The following is a 19,397-nucleotide window of genomic DNA, read 5'->3' as shown; positions in this document are numbered from 1 at the left end:
AATTTTATAATACACATCTTGCCAGCACATAACATAATGACTGCCACATCGTAGATAAGCAATAAGTGTTTATAGAATGAATTAATAGTTAATGCATTTTTTTTTCATATAACCATAAATTTTATTGCTAGAAAACATACCTCAGAAATCATCCCATCTGAGCTCTTTCTTTAGGCCTTTGATACTTTTTTTTTTTTTTTTTTTTTTTTTTAAGGTAGGGCCTCACTCTGTTGCTCAGGCTGGAGTGCAGAGGCACAAACATGACTCACTGCAGCCTCAACCTCCTGGGCTCATGCTCTCTTACTGCCTTACCTCCCAAGCAACTGAGACCACAACCATGCCCAGCTAATTTTTTTATTTATTTTTATTTTTATTTTTTGGTGGAGACAGGGTCTCACTTTGTTTTGTGGGCTGGTCTCAAACTCCTAGGCTCAGGTAATCCTCCTGCCTCAGCCTCCCAGAGTGCTGGGATTACATGCGTGAGCCACCATGCCCAGCCCTATGACCCATTTTGAGTTCATTTTGTTTACGGTGTAACGGATTGGGGTACAACTTTATTATTTTGCTTGTGGATATCCATTGTCTGAGCAACATTTGTTGAAAAGACTGTTCTTTTTCCATTGAATTGTCTTGGTATCCCTTCTGAAAATCAACTGACCATAAATTCGATGGTTTATTTCTGGACTCTAACTTTTATCTCATTTTTCTATATGTCTGTCCTTAGGCCAGTATTACACATTTAATTACTATAGCTTTGTAATAAGTTTGTTTGTTTATTTATTTATTTTTGAGACAGAGTCTTACTCTGTTGCCCAGGTTGGAGTGCAGTGGTGCCTTCTCAGGTCACTGCAACCTCTGCCTCCCAGATTCAAGCAATTCTCCTGCCAAGGTCCCCTGAGTAGTTGGGATTACAGCTGCCTACCACCATGCCCAGCTAATTGTTTCTATTTTTAGTAGACACGGGGTTTCACCATGTTGACCAGGCTGGTCTCAAACTCCTGACCTCAGGGTAATCTGCCCGACTTGGCCTGCCAAAGTGCTGGGATTATAGGCATGAGCCCCTGTGCCCAGCCTATAATAAGTTTTAAAATCAGGAAGTATGTGAATTCTTTCTAAACAAATGAAGAAACTAAAGCCACAGAGTCTAAAGTTAAGTAAGAAAACTAGTAGAGTCAGAAGTAGATGTAAGGTAGCCTAATTCACAGTACCTTTCTTTTTTAATATCTTGTAGTACAAGTAGAGCATTCCTAATCCAAAATCCGAAATGCTCTAAAATCCAAAACTTTTTTTTTTTTTTTTTAAATAGAGACAGAGTCTTGCTGTGTTGCCCAGGTTGGTCTCAAGCTCCTGGGCTCAAGCAGTCCTCCTGCCTCAGCTTCCATAAGTACTGGGATTACAGGCGTGAGCTGCCACTCATGGCCAGTGAGCATCTTTTCTTATGTTTATTGATCCTGTTGGGTTTTCTTCTTGAATGCCTATTCTTTTCTTTTGATCTTTTTTTTTTTTTTTTTTTTTAAATACTTTAAGTTCTAGGGTACATGTGCACAACGTGCAGGTTTGTTACATATGTGTACATGTGCCATGTTGGTGTGCTGCACCCATTAACTTGTCATTTACATTAGATATATCTCCTAATGCTATCCCTCCCCCCTCCCCCCACCCCACAACAGGCCCCGGTGTGTGATGTTCCCCTTCCTGTGTCCAAGTGTTCTCATTGTTCGTTTCCCACCTATGAGTGAGAACATGCGGTGTTTAGTTTTCTGTTCTTGCAATAGTTTGCTGAGAATGATGGTTTCCAACTGCATCCGTGTCCCTACAAAGGTCATGAACTCATCCTTTTTTATGGCTGTGTAGTATTCTATGGTGTATATGTGCCACATTAATCCAGTCTGTCATTGATGGACATATGGGTTGGTTCCAAGTCTTTGCTATTGTGAATAGTGCTGCAATAAACGTGTGCATGTGTCTTTATAGCAGCATGATTTATAATCCTTTAGGTATATACTGAGTAACGGGATGGCTAGGTCAAATGGTATTTCTAGTTCTAGATCCTTGAGGAATCGCCACACTGTCTTCCACAATGGTTGAACTAGTTTATAGTCTCACCAACAGTGTAAAAGTGTTCCTCTTTCTCCACATCCTCTCCAGCACCTGTTGTTTCCTGATTTTTAATGATCGCAATTCTAACTGGTGTGAGATGGTATCTCATTGTGGTTTTGATGTGCATTTCTCTGATGGCCAGTGATGATGAGCATTTTTTCATGTGTCACTTGGCTGCATAAATGTCTTCTTTTGAGAAGTGTCTATTCATATCCTTTGCCCACCTTTTTTTGTTTTTGTTTTTTTTTTTTTTTTGAGATGGAGTCTGGCTCTGTCACCCAGGCTGGAGTGCAGTGGCCAGATCTCAGCTCACTGCAAGCACTGCCTCTTGGGTTCACGGCATTCTCCTGCCTCAGCCTCCTGAGTAGCTGGGACTACAGGCGCCCACCACCTCGCCTGGCTAGTTTTTTTGTATTTTTTAGTAGAGACGGGGTTTCACCGTGTTTGCCAGGATGGTCTTGATCTCCTGACCTCGTGACCCGCCAGTCTCGGCCTCCCAAAGTGCTGGGATTACAGGCTTGAGCCACCGCGCCCGGCCCCTTTGCCAACTTTTTGATGGGGTTGGTTTTTTCTTGTAAATTTGAGTTATTTGGAGGTTCTGGATATTAGCCCTTTGTCAGATGAGTAGATTGCAAACATTTTCTCCCATTCTGTAGGTTGCCTGTTCACTCTGATGGTAGTTTCTTTTGCTGTGCAGAAGCTCTTTAGTTTAATTAGATCCCATTTGTCAATTTTGGCTTTTGTTGCCATTGCTTTTGGTGTTTTAGACATGAAGTCCTTGCCCATGCCTGTGTCCTGAATGGTATTGCCTAGGTTTTCTTCTAGGGTTTTTATAGTTTTAGGTCTAACATTTAAATCTCTAATCCATCTTGAATTAATTTTTGTATAAGGTATAAGGAAGAGATCCAGTTTCAGCTTTCTACATTATGGCTAGCCAGTTTTCCCAGCACCATTTATTAAATAGGGAATCCTTTCCCCATTTCTTGTTTTTGTCAGGTTTGTCAAAGATCAGAAGGTTGTAGATGTGTGGTATTATTTCTGAGGGTTCTGTTCTGTTCCATTGGTCTATATTCTCTGTTTTGGTACCAGTATCATGCTGTTTTGGTTACTGTAGCCTTATAGTATAGTTTGAAGTCAGGTAGTGTGATGCCTCCAGCTTCGTTCTTTTGGCTTAAAATTGTCTTGGCAATGCAGGCTCTTTTTTGGTTCGATATGAACTTCAAAGTAGTTTTTTCCAATTCTGTGAAGAAAGTCGTTGGTAGCTTAATGGGGATGGCATTGATTCTATAAATTACCTTGGGCAGTATGGCCATTTTCAGTATATGAATTCTTCTTATCCATGAGCATGGAATGTTCTTCCATTTGTTTGTGTCCTCTTTTATTTCACTGAGCAGTGGTTTGTAGTTCTCCTTGAAGAGGTCCTTCACATCCCTTGTAAGTTGGATTCCTAGGTATTTTATTCTATTTGAAGTAATTGTGAATGGGAGTTCACTCATGATTTGGCTCTCTGTTATTGGTGTATAAGAATGCTTGTGATTTTTGCACACTGATTTTGTATCCTGAGACTTTGCTGAAGTTGCTTATCAGCTTAAGGAGATTTTGGGCTGAGATGATGGAGTTTTCTAAATATACACTCATGTCATCTGCAAACAGGGACAATTTGACTTCCTCTTTTCCTAATTGAATATCCTTTATTTCTTTCTCCTGCCTGATTGCCCTGGCCAGAACTTCCAACACTGTGTTGAATAGGAGTGGTGAGAAAGGGCATCCCTGTCTTGTGCCAGTTTTCAGATGGAATGCTTCCAGTTTTTGCCCATTCAGTATGATATTGGCTGTGGGTTTGTCATAAGTAGCTCTTAGTTTTTTGAGATACGTTCTATCAATACCGAATTTATTGAGAGTTTTTAACATGAAGGGCTGTTGAATTTTGTCAAAGGCCTTTTCTGCGTCTATTGAGATAATCACGTGGTTTTTGTCTTTGGTTCTGTTTATATGCTGGATTACGTTTATTGATTTGCGTATGTTGAACTAGTCTTACATCCCGTGGATAAAGCCCACTTGATCATGGTGGATAAGCTTTTTGATGTGCTGCTGGATTCGGTTTGCCAGTATTTTATTGAGGATTTTTGCATCGATGTTCATCAGGGATATTGGTCTAAAATTCTCTTTTTTTGTTGTGTGTCTGCCAGGCTTTGGTATCAGGATGATGTTGGCCTCATAAAATGAGTTAGGGAGGATTCCCTCTTTTTCTATTGATTGGAATAGTTTCAGAAGGAATGGTACCAGCTCCTCTTTGTACCTCTGGTAGAATTTGACTGTGAATCCATCTGGTCCTGGACTTTTTTTGGTTGGTAGGCTATTAATTATTGCCTCAATTTCAGAGCCTGCTATTGGTCTATTCAGGGATTCAACTTCTTCGTGGTTTAGTCTTGGGAGTGTGTATGTGTCCAGGAATTGATCCATTTCTTCTAGGTTTTCTAGTTTATTTGCATAGAGGTGTTTATAGTATTCTCTGATGGTAGTTGTATTTCTGTGGGGTCGGTGGTGATATCCCCTTTATCATTTTGTATTGCGTCTATTTGATTCTTCTCTCTTTTCTTCTTTATTAGTTTTGCTAGCGGTCTATCAATTTTGTTGATCTTTTCAAAAAAACAGCTCCTGGATTCACTGATTTTTTTGAAGGGTTTTTTTTGTGTCTCTGACTTCAGTTCTGCTCTGATCTTAGTTATTTCTTGCCTTCTGCTTGCTTTTAAATGTGTTTGCTCTTGCTTCTTGAGTTCTTTTAATTGTGATATTAGGGTGTCAATTTTAGATCTTTCCTGCTTTCTCTTGTGGACATTTAGTGCTATAAATTTCCCTCTACACACTGCTTTAAATGTGTCCCAGAGATTCTGGTATGTTGTATCTTTGTTCTCATTGGTTTCAAAGAACATATTTATTTCTGCCTTCATTTCATTATGTACCCAGTAGTCATTTAGGAGTAGGTTGTTCAGTTTCCATGTAGTTGAGCGGTTTTGAGTGAGTTTCTTAATCCTGAGTTCTAGTTTGATTGCACTTTGGGAGACAGTTTGTTATAATTTCTGTTCTTTTACCTTTGCTGAGGAGTGCTTTACTTCCAACTATGTGGTCAATTTTGGAATAAGTGCAATGTGGTGCTGAGAAGAATGTATATTCTGTTGATTTGGGGTGGAGAGTTCTGTAGATGTCTATTAGGTCCACTTGGTGCAGAGCTGAGTTCAATTCCTGAATATCCTTGTTAACTTTCTGTCTCGTTAAGCTGTCTAATGTTGAGAGTGGGGTGTTAAAGTCTCCCATTATTATTGTGTGAGAGTCTAAGTCTCTTTGTAAGTCTCTAAGGACTTGCTTTATGAATCTGGGTGCTCCTGTATTGGGTGCATATATATTTAGAATAGTTAGCTCTTCTTGTTGACTTGATCGCTTTACCATTATGTAATGGCCTTCTTTGTCTCTTTTGATCTTTGTTGGTTTAAAGTCTGTTTTATCAGAGACTAGGATTGCAACCCCTGCCTTTTTTGTTTTCCATTTGCTTGGTAGATCTTCCTCCATCCCTTTATTTTGAGCCTATGTGTGTCTCTGCATGTGAGATGGGTCTCCTGAATACAGCACACTGATGGGTCTTGACTCTTTATCCAGTTTGCCAGTTTGTGTCTTTTAATTGGAGCATTTGGCCCATTTACATTTAAGGTTAATATTGTTATGTGTAAATTTGATCCTGTCATTATGATGTTAGCTGGTTATTTTGCTCGTTAGTTGATGCAGTTTCTTCCTAGCATCAATGGTCTTTGCATTTTGGCATGTTTTTGCAGTGGCTGGTACCGGTTGTTCCTTCCCATGTTTAGTGCTTCCTTCAGGATCTCTTGTAAGGCAGGCCTGGTGGTGACAAAATCTCTCAGCATTTGCTTGTTTGTAAAGGATTTTATTTCTCCTTCACTTATGAAACTTAGTTTGGCTGGATATGAAATTCTGGGTTGAAAATTCTTTTCTTTGCCAGGTGTGGTGGCTCATGCCTGTAATCCCAGCACTTTGGGAGGCCGAGGTGGGTGGATCACGAGGTCAGGAGATCAAGACCATCCTGGCATGCACGGTGAAACCCCGTATCTATTAAAAATACAAAAAATTAGCCAGGCGTGGTGGTGGGTGCCTGTAGTCCCAGCTACTCGGAAGGCTGAGGCAGGAGAATGGCATGAATCCGGAAGGCGGAGCTTGCAGTGAACCAAGATCACGCCATTGCACTCCAGCCTGGGCAACAGAGCGAGACTCTGTCTCAAAAAAAAAAAAAAAAAAAAAAGAAAATTATTTTCTTTAAGAATGTTGAATGTTGGCCCCCACTCTCCTCTGGCTTGTAGAGTTTCTGCTGAGAGATCCGCTGTTAGTCTGATGGGCTTCCCTTTGTGGGTAACCTGACCTTTCTCTCTGGCTGCCCTTACATTTTTTCCTTGATTTCAACTTTGGTGTATCTGACAATTATGTGTCTTGGAGTTGCTCTTCTTGAGGAATATCTTTGTGACGTTCTCTGTATTTCCTGAATTTGAATGTTCAGTGGCCTGCCTTGCTAGGTTAGGGAAGTTCTCCTGGATAATATCGTGCAGAGTGTTTTCCAACTTGGTTCCATTCTCCCTGTCACTTTCAGGTAAACCAATCAGACGTAGATTTGGTCTTTTCACATAGTCCCATATTTCTTAGAGGCTTTACTCATTTCTTTTTACTCTTCTCGCTTCATTTCATTCATTTGATCTTCAATCACTGATACCCTTTCTTTCAGTTGATTGAATCGGTTATTGAAGCTTGTGCATTTGTCACGTAGTTCTTGTGCCATGGTTTTCAGCTCTATCAGGTCATTTAAGGACTTCTCTACATTGGTTATTCTAATTAGCCATTCATCTAATCTTTTTTGAAGGTTTTTAGCTTCTTTGCGATGGGTTCGAACTTCCTTCTTTAGCTCGGAGAAGTTTGATCGTCTGAATCCTTCTTCTCTCAACTCATTAAAGTCATTCTCTGTCCAGCTTTGTTCCATTGCTGGCGAGGATCTACATTCCTTTGGAGGGGGAGAGGCACTCTGATTTTTAGAATTTTCAGCTTTTCTGCTGTTTTTTCCCCATCTTTGTGGTTTTATCTACCTTTGGGCTTTGATGATGGTGACGTACAGATGGGGTTTTGGTGTGGATGTCCTTTCTGTTTGTTAGTTTTACTTTCCAACAGTCAGGACCCTCAGCTGCAGGTCTGTTGGAGTTTGCTGGAGGTCCACTCCAGACCCTGTTTGCCTGGGTATCAGCAGCAGAGACTGCAGAAGAGTGAATATTGATGAACAGCAATTTTTGCTGCCTGATCCCTCCTCTGGAAGCTTCGTCTCAGAGGGGAACCCGGCCGTGTGAGGTGTCAGTCTGCCCCTAATGGGGGGTCCCTCCCACTTAGGCTACTCAGGGGTCAGGGACCCCATTGAGGAGGCAGTCTGTTCTTAGATCTCAAACTCCATGCTGGGAGAACCAATGTTCTCTTCAAAGCTGTCAGACAGGGACATTTAAATCTGCAGAGGTTTCTGCTGCCTTTTGTTTGACTCTGCTCTGTCCCCAGAGGTGGAGTCTACAGAGGCAGGCAGGCCTCCTTGAGCTGCGGTGGGCTCAACCCAGTTCGAGGTTCCGGGCCACTTTGTTTACCTACTCAAGCCTCAGCAATGGCGGGCGCCCCTCCCGCAGCCTCACTGTCGCCTTGCTGTTAGATCTCAGACTGCTGTGCTAGCAATGGGGGAGGCCCCTGTGGGCATGGCACCCTCCAGGCCAGGCACGGGAAATAATCTCCTGGTGTGCCGTTTGCTGAGACCCTTGGAAAAGCACAATATTAGGGTGGGAGTGACCCAATTTTCCAGGTGCTGTGTGTCATGGTTTCCCTTGGCCCAGGTGAGGCGATGCCTCGTCCTGCTTTGGCTCTCGCTCGGTGGGCTGCACCCACTGTCCTGCACCCACTGTCTGACACGCCCCAGTGAGATGAACCCAGTACCTCACTTGAAAATGCAGAAATCACCCATCTTCTGTCCACACTCTGGGAGCTGTAGCCTGGAGCTGTTCCTATTCAGCCATCTTCGAACCGCACCCCTTTTGACCTTCTTTTAATTGTTTATCCTTTTCTTACTGATTCATAAGATTTCGTTATATGTCCTTTGTCTTTCAAAGGACATGTGCTGTAGATATCTTCTCCATGTTTGTCCTATTAATATTTCTTTTCACTTTATGATGTCTTTTGTTTTTTTCATTTTATGTTTTGTGCTGTCTGAATTTTATTCAACTCAGCAAATATTTGTTGAACACCTACTATGCACCATTCTAGGCATTGGAGATACAACACTGAACAAAATAAACAAAAATCCCTGCTTTCGTGAAGCTTACCATTCTACTTGAGAAAGGAAGAGAGAAAGAATAAAGAATTAAATGAACAAGGTTAGGTACAATGGGTCATGCCTGTAATACACTTTGGGAGGCTGAGGTGGGCTCATTGCTTGAGCCCAGGAGTTCAAGAACAGCCTGGGCAACATGGCAAAACCCTGTCTCTACAAAAAATGCAAAAATTAGCTGGGCATGGTAGCACCTGTAGTCCTAGCCAGCTACTTGAGAGGCTGAGGTCAAGGATCGATTGCTTGAGCCCAGGAGGCAGAGGTTGCAATGAGCCCAGATCATGCCACTGCACTCCAACTGAGGTGACACAGCGAGACCTCATCTCTCAAAAAAATAAAAAGTATTACAAGAATGAAATACAAAATATGTCAGAAGTGATAGGTATGGTGAAGAAGAAAAAAAAAAAGACAGGGAAGATGTGAATAGGCAGTGTGGGGATAGGGAGGGTGTTATTTTAGTAAAATGGTTAGGAAAGGGCTAACTTAGAAGATGACTTTTGAGCAATAGCTTTAAGGAGATATTTGGGCAGAGGGCCTAAGTTCTAAGAAACTGATATGGGAGCAAGCTTGATATGTTCAAGAAACATCAAGTATGGATTAACTGGAATAAGTGGGCTTGGCGTGTAGTAGTAGATTAGATCAGCGATGTAATGGGACAAGATTCTTTAGGACTTTGTAGACCATTGTAAGAATTTTTGCTTTTCCTCTTGAGCAAGATGGGAAACCATTGGAGGGTTTTGAGTGGAGTAACGTAATCTGACTTTAGACTCACATAAGCACCTTTGTTGAAAATAGACTGGGAGGCAAGTTCAGAAGCAGAGAAAACTTTGGGCTTTTGCAGTAATCCAAGGGAGAAATGATGACGGTACTAGCCGAGTAGTCCAGTCCAAGTGTGAGAAGTGGTCAGATTCTAGATATATGTTGAAAGTAGAATTGACAGGGTTTAGCAGACGACTTGTTTGTGGCAAGAGAAAAAGACAAAGCCAACTCTAATGCTTTTAAGCCTGAGTAACTGGGAAGACAGATTTGTCGTTTATGTAAATTGGAAAGATTGCCTGGAGAACAGGGTTTTTGTTGTTGTTGTTGGTTTGTTTTTTAATAGGGCAAGGGATATATGGGGAGATTTAAAGTTCAGATTTGGACATTTTTTGGCATATCAGACATCTAAGTAGAAATGTTGGGTAGTCAGTTGGATATACAAGTTCAACTTGTTCAGGGTTGTTCAGGCTACAGCTGTAAATTTGAGAGTCCTCAGCATATAAATAGTATTTAAGGTCATGACTGGATGAGATCACCAAGGGAATTAGTGCAGACTGCAAAGAAGAGAAGCGCTTAGTGCAGGAACTGAACCCTGCCAGTGTTAAAAAGCCAGGGAGATGCCGGGCCCGGTAGTTCACGCCTGTAATCCCAGCACTTCGGGAGGCTGAGGCGGGTGGATCACCTGAGGTCAGGAGTTTGAGACCAGCCTGGCCAACATGGTGAAACCCCATCTCTACTAAAAATACAAAAAAAAAAAAATTAGCCGGCATGGTGGCAAGTCCCTGTAATCCCAGCTACTCGGGAGGCTGAGGCAGGAGAATCGCTTGAACCCGGGAGGCGGAGGTTGCAGTGAACCGAAATTGCGCCATTGCACTCCAGCCTGGGCAATAAGAGCAAAACTCCTGTCTCCAAAAAAAAAAAAAAAAGCCAGGGAGTTGAGAAGGAACCAGCTAAAGATACTGAGAAGGAAGGGCTAGTGAAATAAGAGGAAAACAAGGAGAATGAGGTGTCCTGGAAGCCAAGTAAAGAAAAGTGTTTTTAAGAGGAGGAAGTGATCAATTGTATCATGATGCTAATAGGTCAAGTAATATGAATACTGAAAATTAACTTTTGCACTTTGCAATGTGGTGGCCATTCAGTGACCTTGACAGGAGCAGTCAGTGGCATAAGAAGGGCAAAAGTCTGGGCTCTAGAGAAGGGGGTAAGGAGAAGAATTGGAGGCAAAAGATGAAAGGAACAAGTTTCCTTCATTTAACAGTTGCTTTTAAAAAACAAAATGAGTTAACAGCAAATACAATTAGTTATTTTACATGAGTATAATTAAAATTTTGGAAATCTCTTGCTGTTTCATGGTTGCTAAATACCATGTATGCTAATATGAATTAATTTCAGGCATTTTGATTACAGATTTGGTATATTTCTGTGTAAGATAACTGACAGAAACTATTAAGTCAGGGAAGTTCCTCTCAATTCCTAATATAAGATTTTATCATTTTTTTAAAGCATGGTGATTATTTTTTATTTTTTCCCTGCATTTATTGAAAATGGCTCTAAGATTTATCTCCTTTATTTGTGTTAGATTACATTGATAGATTTTTTTCTGATGTTGGACCATCCTTTCATACTTAGGAAAAAAATCCTTCTTGGTCACATAAAGTTTAATAAGTATTACTATTACTGTTTTTATTTTGTGCTTTTTAAAATTAATTGATTTTATCACACTTTTAGAATAAGATTTTTTAATTGTCTCATATCATCATTGTCTAATTTTGATGTCAAGGTTATATTAGCGTAATAAAATGAGTAGTTTTACTTCTTTTACTGTTTTCTTAAATAGTTGACATATGAAAAGATTAGCTGTTTCTTGAAGATCCAAGAAAGCTACCTTTCTGCATCTGCACTTGGTGTCTCTTTCAAGAAGGGGACACTTAATTACCATTTAATTTCTTTAAGAGTTAGTGACTATCAGTTTTGCATTGTTTTTAATAGGTTTCTAAAAGAACCAACTTTTAATTTGATTGTTTAGTTTCTTTGTTATCAATTTAATTTCAAAAATTAATTTTCTTTCCTTTCTTCTACTTCCTTAAGATTTACTCTTTTTCTGTTTTCCTAAATTGAAATGCTTCATATTGCATTCTGTTTTTCAATTGCTGTGGATTTCTGGTTTTTCAATGTATTATTTGTTTATTATTTATTATTCTTTTTGATGCTCAAATTGTCCAAAATGTGGCCAATAGAAACTCCTTCAGTTGACACTTGTATTCTTTTGACATGTCTCCATTAAACTTTGAGCACGCCTTATTTTCTGGCATAAGATTTCCCAAACCTACCATGTATTTTCTCCCTGCCCTAGCCTTAGAATTAGCCATATTACTAATGGCTAATTAGTCTTTACTGAAGGGCTGTCCATTGTCTTTCTACTTCACCATTTTTCTATCTTTAGAGTTCAGCATCTTTGCCAAGATAAAGTTAACACATAACATTCTCCTATTTTATAACAGCTTTCATTGTTAAAATGATTTAGTGGTGGGCCACTTGGGAAATGGGAAGGAGTGCTGCTTTTTACCAGTAATGGAGTGATAGTGTACCTTCTTAAAATCTAAAGGTAAAGCCATCCTTACCTCAGCTCCGTTGGGGGGTAGTACATGCCTTTGAAACAACTGGACTGCTTAAAGTATTAAGATACCTGGCTAAAATGGATGGCTTTAGCTGTGTACCCTAATGATATTGCTAGCTGAAATTGAAATGAAAGCTTAAAACACTTAGCAGGTGTCCTTGGGACAGAACAAAAACCAAAAGTAACTTGGAGTACTTAATGAATATTATATAAAATATCAGTTTCCATGGAAGTAATTCCTTTGGAAGAGTTACGTAGAAAGCTGTTGAGTTCTGCTTGAATTTCATTAAGGCAGTCAAAAATCCTATTGCTTTCAGAGTTATTTTGGTTCAGATAAGCTCAGTTTATTTGAATTTAGGACAGAAAAAATGTTAATCAGGAATGTAAAGTTAAGAAGATGGGTTTTGGAGCCCGCTCTGTTGCTTTTGGCTCTGTGTTGGCTATGGCTGTCAGTAAGAATGAGTATTTAAAAGTGACAGAACCTAGCTCCATGACCTAGAATGTGCTAAAAGCTACAGGGTAGTAGAGAGATAATCCTGACTCTACTTCAAAAGTTTTAATGGAGATTACAGAACAGACAATCCCGAATCTAGAAATGCAAAGGCAGCTCCTATTGCTATTTTACAGTTTCAGGATAGATTTCTAGTCATCTTCTGACTTATGATGGTGATATGAGGGGATTATTGATATAGATATCATGTCTCACCACTTTAAAGATCAACCATAGATTTTGTAGAAATACTTTAAAAAATGAATGAAAAATAAAAATATAAGCTTCCAGTATTTAATCTTTGAATAATTACTCAAAAAATTAACTGTATGGAATGAGGTGGCACACACCTATAGTCCCATCTACTTGGGAGGCTGAGGCAGGAAGATTGCTTGAGCCCAGGAGTTTGAGTCCAGCCTGGGCAACATAGTGAGACCGTGTCTCTTAAAAAAAATTCAGAATATTATATGATTGTAAGTAGAGGCTAAATGATTGAGACTATTATAACAACCATTATTGCTAATTTTAATCTAATTCAGATAATAATGTATCCCAAAAAAATCTAAAAGGAAAACCTTTGTGAAAATGACTATTTTCCATTTAATTTATTTTGGTGATTTTTCTGTTATATTCTTGTGTTTAATTTTAGATTGTACACTCTTTGTAATATAAACTATATTTATAGCTTACATTCTCTACAATGTTGGTAAAGTATCTTGGACATATTTATGCAGTAAATACTTTCCAGCTGTTGGAGGTCTTTATAAGTCCCCCCTCTGTACAAATCACTGTACAATTGTCATCTTTGGCAGAGAGCTGAAGTAAAAAATCTTGGCCAGAATTCTTTTGCTTAAACAAGGCAAATCATTGAAGTATTGAATTATTGAACAGTTTTTAAATTTGAAAACTGAGGTTTTGCTTTATCCAAGTTGTAATGATTTATATGATATTTATTTGCTTACCAGAACTCAAATAAAGCTCTTAGCTTATTAGTCACTCTTGATAAGACACAGTGAATGCTTATTTAGCTTTCATCTATATCTCCACTCATGTTCATTAATTTTGTATTATTTTTCCTGGCTCTTCCTTTCATAAAGTGAACATACTATTTTTCCTTAAACTGTAAAAGGAGCTCTGTTTCATTAGGCATTATTTCCTCTTTTTTTTTTTTTTTTTTTTTTTTTTTTTTGAGACAGGGTCTCACTCTGCATGCTGGAGTGCAATGGCATGATCATGCCTCACTGCAGCCTCGACCTCCCGGGCTCAGGTGATCCCTCCCACCTCAGCTTCCCAAGTAGCTGGGACTACAGGCATGTGCCATCACACCTGGCTAAATTTTTTTGTATTTTTTATAGAGATGGGGTCTCACCATGTTGCCCAGGCTGGTCTTGAATTCCTGGGCTCAAGTGATCCATTCCCCTTGGCCTCCCAAAGTGCTGAGGTTACAGGCGTGAGCCACTGCGCCTCGCCAGTTCACTTTTTGATTTGATAAACAGTTCTGTTTTGGGGGTTAGTTATTCCCACAAGAAAAGAAAATTATATCCCTTGGTTCTCAGACCCATTTAAATTTTAAAAATTTAAAAAGTAAAAAATTATAGTTAATGAAGTAGGAAACTATTTCTTACCACTCTGGCTGTGAATAAAATAATAGTGAACATTTACTGGTAATGATAATGTCTTCCACTTCTTTGATATTTCCCTTCCTTTAGGAGGTACTTCAGTACTTATAAAACTCCAAATATTTTATTATCTACCTGACTTTGCTATTAAATATGTAAAAGTTCATGGAATTTTATTTTCTCCTTAATTGTGTATAAATTTTCCCCATAGTATTTCTGAACATTTTTCTGAGCTTCTTAGTATTCCTGCTGTTTAAAGACTTACTCATCTAAAATAATAGTATAACCATCAAATGTCTATCTTATTTCCTTTGTTTACTTTTTTTAATGAAAAAGATCTTTTTATTGATGAGCCTAGGAAAAAACATTTAAAATCTGTGAAATGCATACTATTTAATCTTATTTTTTGTACAATATTAGGTCTATACCATAGACCTTATCTTTAAAAAGCAAAAGTTTTTTTCCCCTAGTTTGAAATATTTTGATCATAACAAAACTTTTTCCAGGATCTTCAGCCTGTTAAACAAGAAAACGAAAAACCCCTTCCAGAAAACATGGATGCATTTGAAAAAGTGAGAACAAAATTAGAAACACAGCCACAAGAAGAATATGAAATCATCAATGTGGAAGTAAGATATCTCATGTCTTTAAAAAAAATTTTTTATATTACCAATCGATGCAAATGAGATACCTTGTGGTTTAGAGACATAATCTACATAAAGATTATTACTACTTTTGGCCTTTAAAATATGCTGAAAAACTTAAAAAGCAAAGACTTCACAGATTGTGATCACAGAATGTGATCCTTTACATCTTTCAATAAATGTAATGATCGAAACTAAGATGAATTTTCAACTGTAATATATTAATTCTGGTTTTTGCAAACAGTTCTGATTGAAAAAAAAAAAAAAATTAAGAGACAGGGTCTCACTATGTTGCCCAAGCTGATCTTGAACTCCTAGGCTCAAGGAACCCTCCCACCTCGGCCTCCCAGAGTGCTGAGATTATAGGTGTGAGCCGCCATGCCCAGCCCTGATTTAAGAATTTTTTAATGATTCTAAGGAGAAGTTCAAATGAAACTAGTTCATACTTTGTTATTATTTGAAAATTACTTGATTGTTTTGTCTAAATTTTTTAATAAAAGGAATTCACTTTAAGTAGTATAATACCATGAAAGCCAAGTATCTGTTTAACCATTTTATGGTTATCACAATCATAAATATTCAATCAAAATGAATTGAGGGCCGGCGCGCAGTGGCTTACGCCTGTAATCCCAGCACTTCGGGAGGTCAAGGTGGGCAGATCACCTGAGGTCAGGAGTTCAAGACTAGCCTAGCCAACATGGTGAAACCCCATCTCTACTAAAAATACAAAACTTAGCTGGGCATGGTGGCGGGTGCCTATAGTCCTAGTCACTCGGGAGGCTGAGGCAGGAGAATCGCTTGAACTCAGGATGCAGAGGTTGCAGTGAGCTGAGATTGCACCACTGCATTCCAGCCTGGGCGACAGAGCAAGACTCTGTCTCAAAAAAAATAAAAAAAGAAAGAAATGAATTGAATTTTCAATACGATTGGAAAATAGAACCACAATAGGTGAAAATCACATACATAATAGAATAGAAATAGTAGGTTAAGAATAAGGAACTCCAGGTTCAAATTATGCCACTAACAGATAATAAATGTGTTGTAAGCCACTGAAATCATATCAACCAATCAATTACATTTAATATGTAGGCATTAGACAAGAACACTCTTTAAATTTTGGTAATATTCATTCTCTCAATTTCAAATTGTATTTGTCACCCTGCAGCAGATGAAATAGTTTGTGTTAAATCAAGACTGTGTATAGTTGTTGGTGACAGCATATTTTAAAGGAAAGAGTCTCAGAAAGTTATTGACTGGGTTTTCAGGCTAGTCTGAGCTACAGTTTCCTCATCTGCATCATTTTGGATTATCTTAAAGATACCACTTGATTTTTGTTAATTGACCGCCACTGTACAGGTATCAGATGTTTCTAAAATATAGCAGAAGTGGTTTGTACAGTTGTGAGAACTAATAGATTTTGTTATACCTTTTCTTTATTGCCTCTTGTCTATCTATTAAAAACCCCGCTAGTGGTCATGAACATATGAAAACCATATCTTATCAACTATATTGTAAAAATGGTCAATTTTATATTTCATATGTATTCATTCATATACTTCAACAGGTCTGTTTTTTGTAAGAGGCCTCATTTCATCTTCATCTTGAATAGTCAGACCATGAAAAGGTTAATTAAATTGTTTTTAAGTAAATTGCGTGTTTCTTTTATCATCAGGTTAAACATGGTGGTTTTGTTTATTACCAAGAAGGTTGTTGCTTGGTTCGTTCCAAAGATGAAGAAGGTACACTACAATTTTTCTTTTTACATGCTCTAATTTTCAGATTTCATATTTTTATAGGAAATTTATTAGTTTCTCAAAGATAGAGAAAATATTTTTTTTAAGATTATTTCTGAATTTATTTAAATGACTAGTTTTTAATCTCTGGGTTTGTGTAAGATATAGTTAGACTCAGAAGCTTTGGCAGGGAGAATGGAGATGGCATCTAGCATTTTTTGAGCATCTGCTGTGTCTTAGATACTATGCTAGGCACTTGACATATATTATTGATTGTCATTTATATTCACTTACTTTCTAGATTCTGTATGGTCTGTAAATACTAAACTAGACTATAACAATATCAAATAATGTCTCATAGGTTGATGCACGGAATAATATTGAATAGCATAAGGTAATATTAAATAACTTATTGTCAGTTTATGTGCAAGTTAAGCTGCCATTGTTGAAAGAAGCTAGGATATGACCTCTTACAGAATGGGAATTCTAATTTAAAACACTAAAATACAGTTTTAATTTTTTAAAGTACATCCTGTGAAAGTATCACTTTCATATTTTTCTTTATGCAGCAGACAATGATAATTATGAAGTTTTATTCAATTTGGAGGAACTTAAGTTAGACCAGCCCTTCATTGATTGTATCAGAGTTGCTCCAGATGAAAAATATGTGGCTGCCAAGATAAGAACTGAGGATTCTGAAGCATCTACCTGTGTAATTATAAAGCTCAGCGATCAGCCTGTAATGGAAGCTTCTTTCCCAAATGTGTCCAGTTTTGGTAAGCCACCAACCAAATAGTTCTCTGTTGAAAGGCGACAGTAACACTTTTGAAACATTTTTTTTGGCCCATGTGAGTGAAGGAGAAGGTGAATGCCTGATCCACATATCCCTGTGCAGTATACATCTTCCTATGTACCTCTTATTCAGGAAACCTTGCCTTATTTAACTATATATCTAGATGGGTAATTTTGAAATACTCGTGTTTTTGAAAGAGTTATAATTAGAGTCCATGTTGTATAATACATTTTGATTTATCAGTAATTCTTTGCCAAATTATTATCTAGAATAAATTTTTACACGTAAGTTGCATCTTAATATTTTATTCAACTTTAAGCTTGAATATATTTTTTCAATTTCATGTTATTTTGTAGAACTGTTAACAGCAAATTGCCCAAAGTCACTGCCCTAAGAACTTGGTATGTGTTAAACTAACCTATTTATCAATGGAAGCTGTGATATTTTTAGTAATAGAACTAACTTTAAATTTAGCATCAAGTGGTACATATGTTACATTTTGTCCTCTCTTTTCATATTCTGCCATCATTTTCTCCATTGTTTAAATATTATTGTAGTGAATTGAAATTATACCCTAATTATTGAATTCTAAGACATATATTGTGTACATTTTAACTTGTGAAATCACGGTGCATATTATACAATGATTTACAATCACTGTCAGCCAGGTGGCAGTCATGATGTAATTGTGTGCAAACTTCTGTTGACAGCTTCTGGTAGGATCAAGAATCAGCGTAAAATTGTGTTTGGTAGTTGGAGATACCATGTGGCTTGAAAGCAGACAAAGAAGGTGGTTTACACATGAGAGAAAGATGCAGTATTTCTTCAGACTTACAGTTTCAAGTTGTAGATTGAAAGGGAATTCACCTCCTAAAAGCAAATGTGACTTTATCAATGTATTTGCTAAATATTGAGCATTTAGCTCTTATTTAGAAACTTGAGTGCCCTGAGACTGATAACTACTTGAAACCTTGGAATGGTGTAGTAGTGGTTTATTCTCAGGAAAGCTCTCTGGCTTATATACAGCACAGATTAGATACTGTCAAATATTTAGATTTCCAGGGATAAACTTGTACATGTTCTCATTGGCATTCAGAATTAGAATGTGCTGTGCCTTTTTTTTTTTTTTAAATGGTATGCAGGTGATTATGTATAAGTCTCTCATTATTTTCTTTCAGAATGGGTAAAGGATGAGGAAGATGAAGATGTTTTATTCTACACCTTCCAGAGGAACCTTCGCTGTCATGATGTATATCGAGCCACTTTTGGTGATAACAAACGTAATGAACGTTTTTACACAGAAAAAGACCCAAGGTACTAAAGTAATATAATTAAATCTTTTTCTCCAGAACATTTCTCCAGTTATTTAAAGTACTGACCTTGGTTGACTTAAAATGTTTATTTTGGTTGGAACCAGGAATAATAAGGCTAAAACGATCATTCTTTTATTAGTTGTTTGTATTCAAAATTGGAGTCTGGTAATATTCAAAATCAGAGTAAATACAAATATGTCACCACCATTTTATTAAAAACTGAAATTGATTTTGTGAATTACAACATAGTTCATTCATGTAAATTCATGACGACCTAGAACTGCTAGATTGTGAACAGACTGAGTCTGTTTCACCTTTGCATGTTAATTGATAAGCATGTTAATTGATAAGGGTGCCAGGTTTGTATAGTGCTATTTAGTCAGTGTCTATTGCTTAAATAAATGGTATACTTAGATAGGCATCTCTCTTTCAAACTAAAACTTTACCCTTGTTCCTGATGATTGTTGAGTACCTTTTAACCATTAAATTCTTAGTAATATATAGAAGAATTTAAAGTATGTGTTGTTACTAAATTATAAATTAAAATTCAAAAATGTATTATTGTGCTAGGTGAAAAAATTGAATGTATGTTATGGTTTCAATTGGATATCAAGGAAAAAAGATGCATTTTTTAGAAGATTGAAAGGAAATATACCCAAAGCACTAACAATGGTTTTTTTTCCTACTTTTCTTTTTGTAATAAGCATTATTATTTTTATAATCATAGAGAAAATGCATTTTAAATTTAAAAATAAGTATCAATAGAAATAATTGGAAAAAAGATTAACATCTAGTTCTTTACATTTCTTGTATTCTTTTAGACACATTTTACCCTAGAGCCACTTGTGTTCTCACTTCCTGTAACCACATATCTACCAACTATTTGATCACATAGTGATCAAATATATATAAACAAAAATATA

At 37.5% G+C, this 19,397-nt stretch overlaps 1 protein-coding gene across 7 annotated transcripts in view; it reads left to right on the top strand.

The window, feature by feature from the left end:
- Positions 1–19,397, top strand: part of PREPL (prolyl endopeptidase like) — a 51,752-nt gene that overhangs the window by 9,410 nt on the left and 22,945 nt on the right. For 5 of the 7 annotated variants that reach the window (XM_007970770.3, XM_007970771.3, XM_038006244.2 and 2 more), the window contains 4 exons: positions 14,498–14,620; positions 16,308–16,374; positions 16,938–17,144; positions 18,340–18,475. In XM_007970770.3, the coding sequence (XP_007968961.1) occupies positions 14,546–14,620; positions 16,308–16,374; positions 16,938–17,144; positions 18,340–18,475 (485 nt within the window). In that variant the 5' untranslated portion in view covers positions 14,498–14,545. The remainder of the gene's footprint in view (positions 1–14,497; positions 14,621–16,307; positions 16,375–16,937; positions 17,145–18,339; positions 18,476–19,397) is intronic. The other 2 variants (XM_038006246.2, XM_073022946.1) reach the window with 1 other exon arrangement.

The sequence above is a fragment of the Chlorocebus sabaeus genome, chromosome 14 (assembly GCF_047675955.1).
Source record: "Chlorocebus sabaeus isolate Y175 chromosome 14, mChlSab1.0.hap1, whole genome shotgun sequence".
Classification (NCBI taxonomy): domain Eukaryota; kingdom Metazoa; phylum Chordata; class Mammalia; order Primates; family Cercopithecidae; genus Chlorocebus; species Chlorocebus sabaeus.
This window is presented reverse-complemented; position numbering and strand designations above follow the sequence as displayed.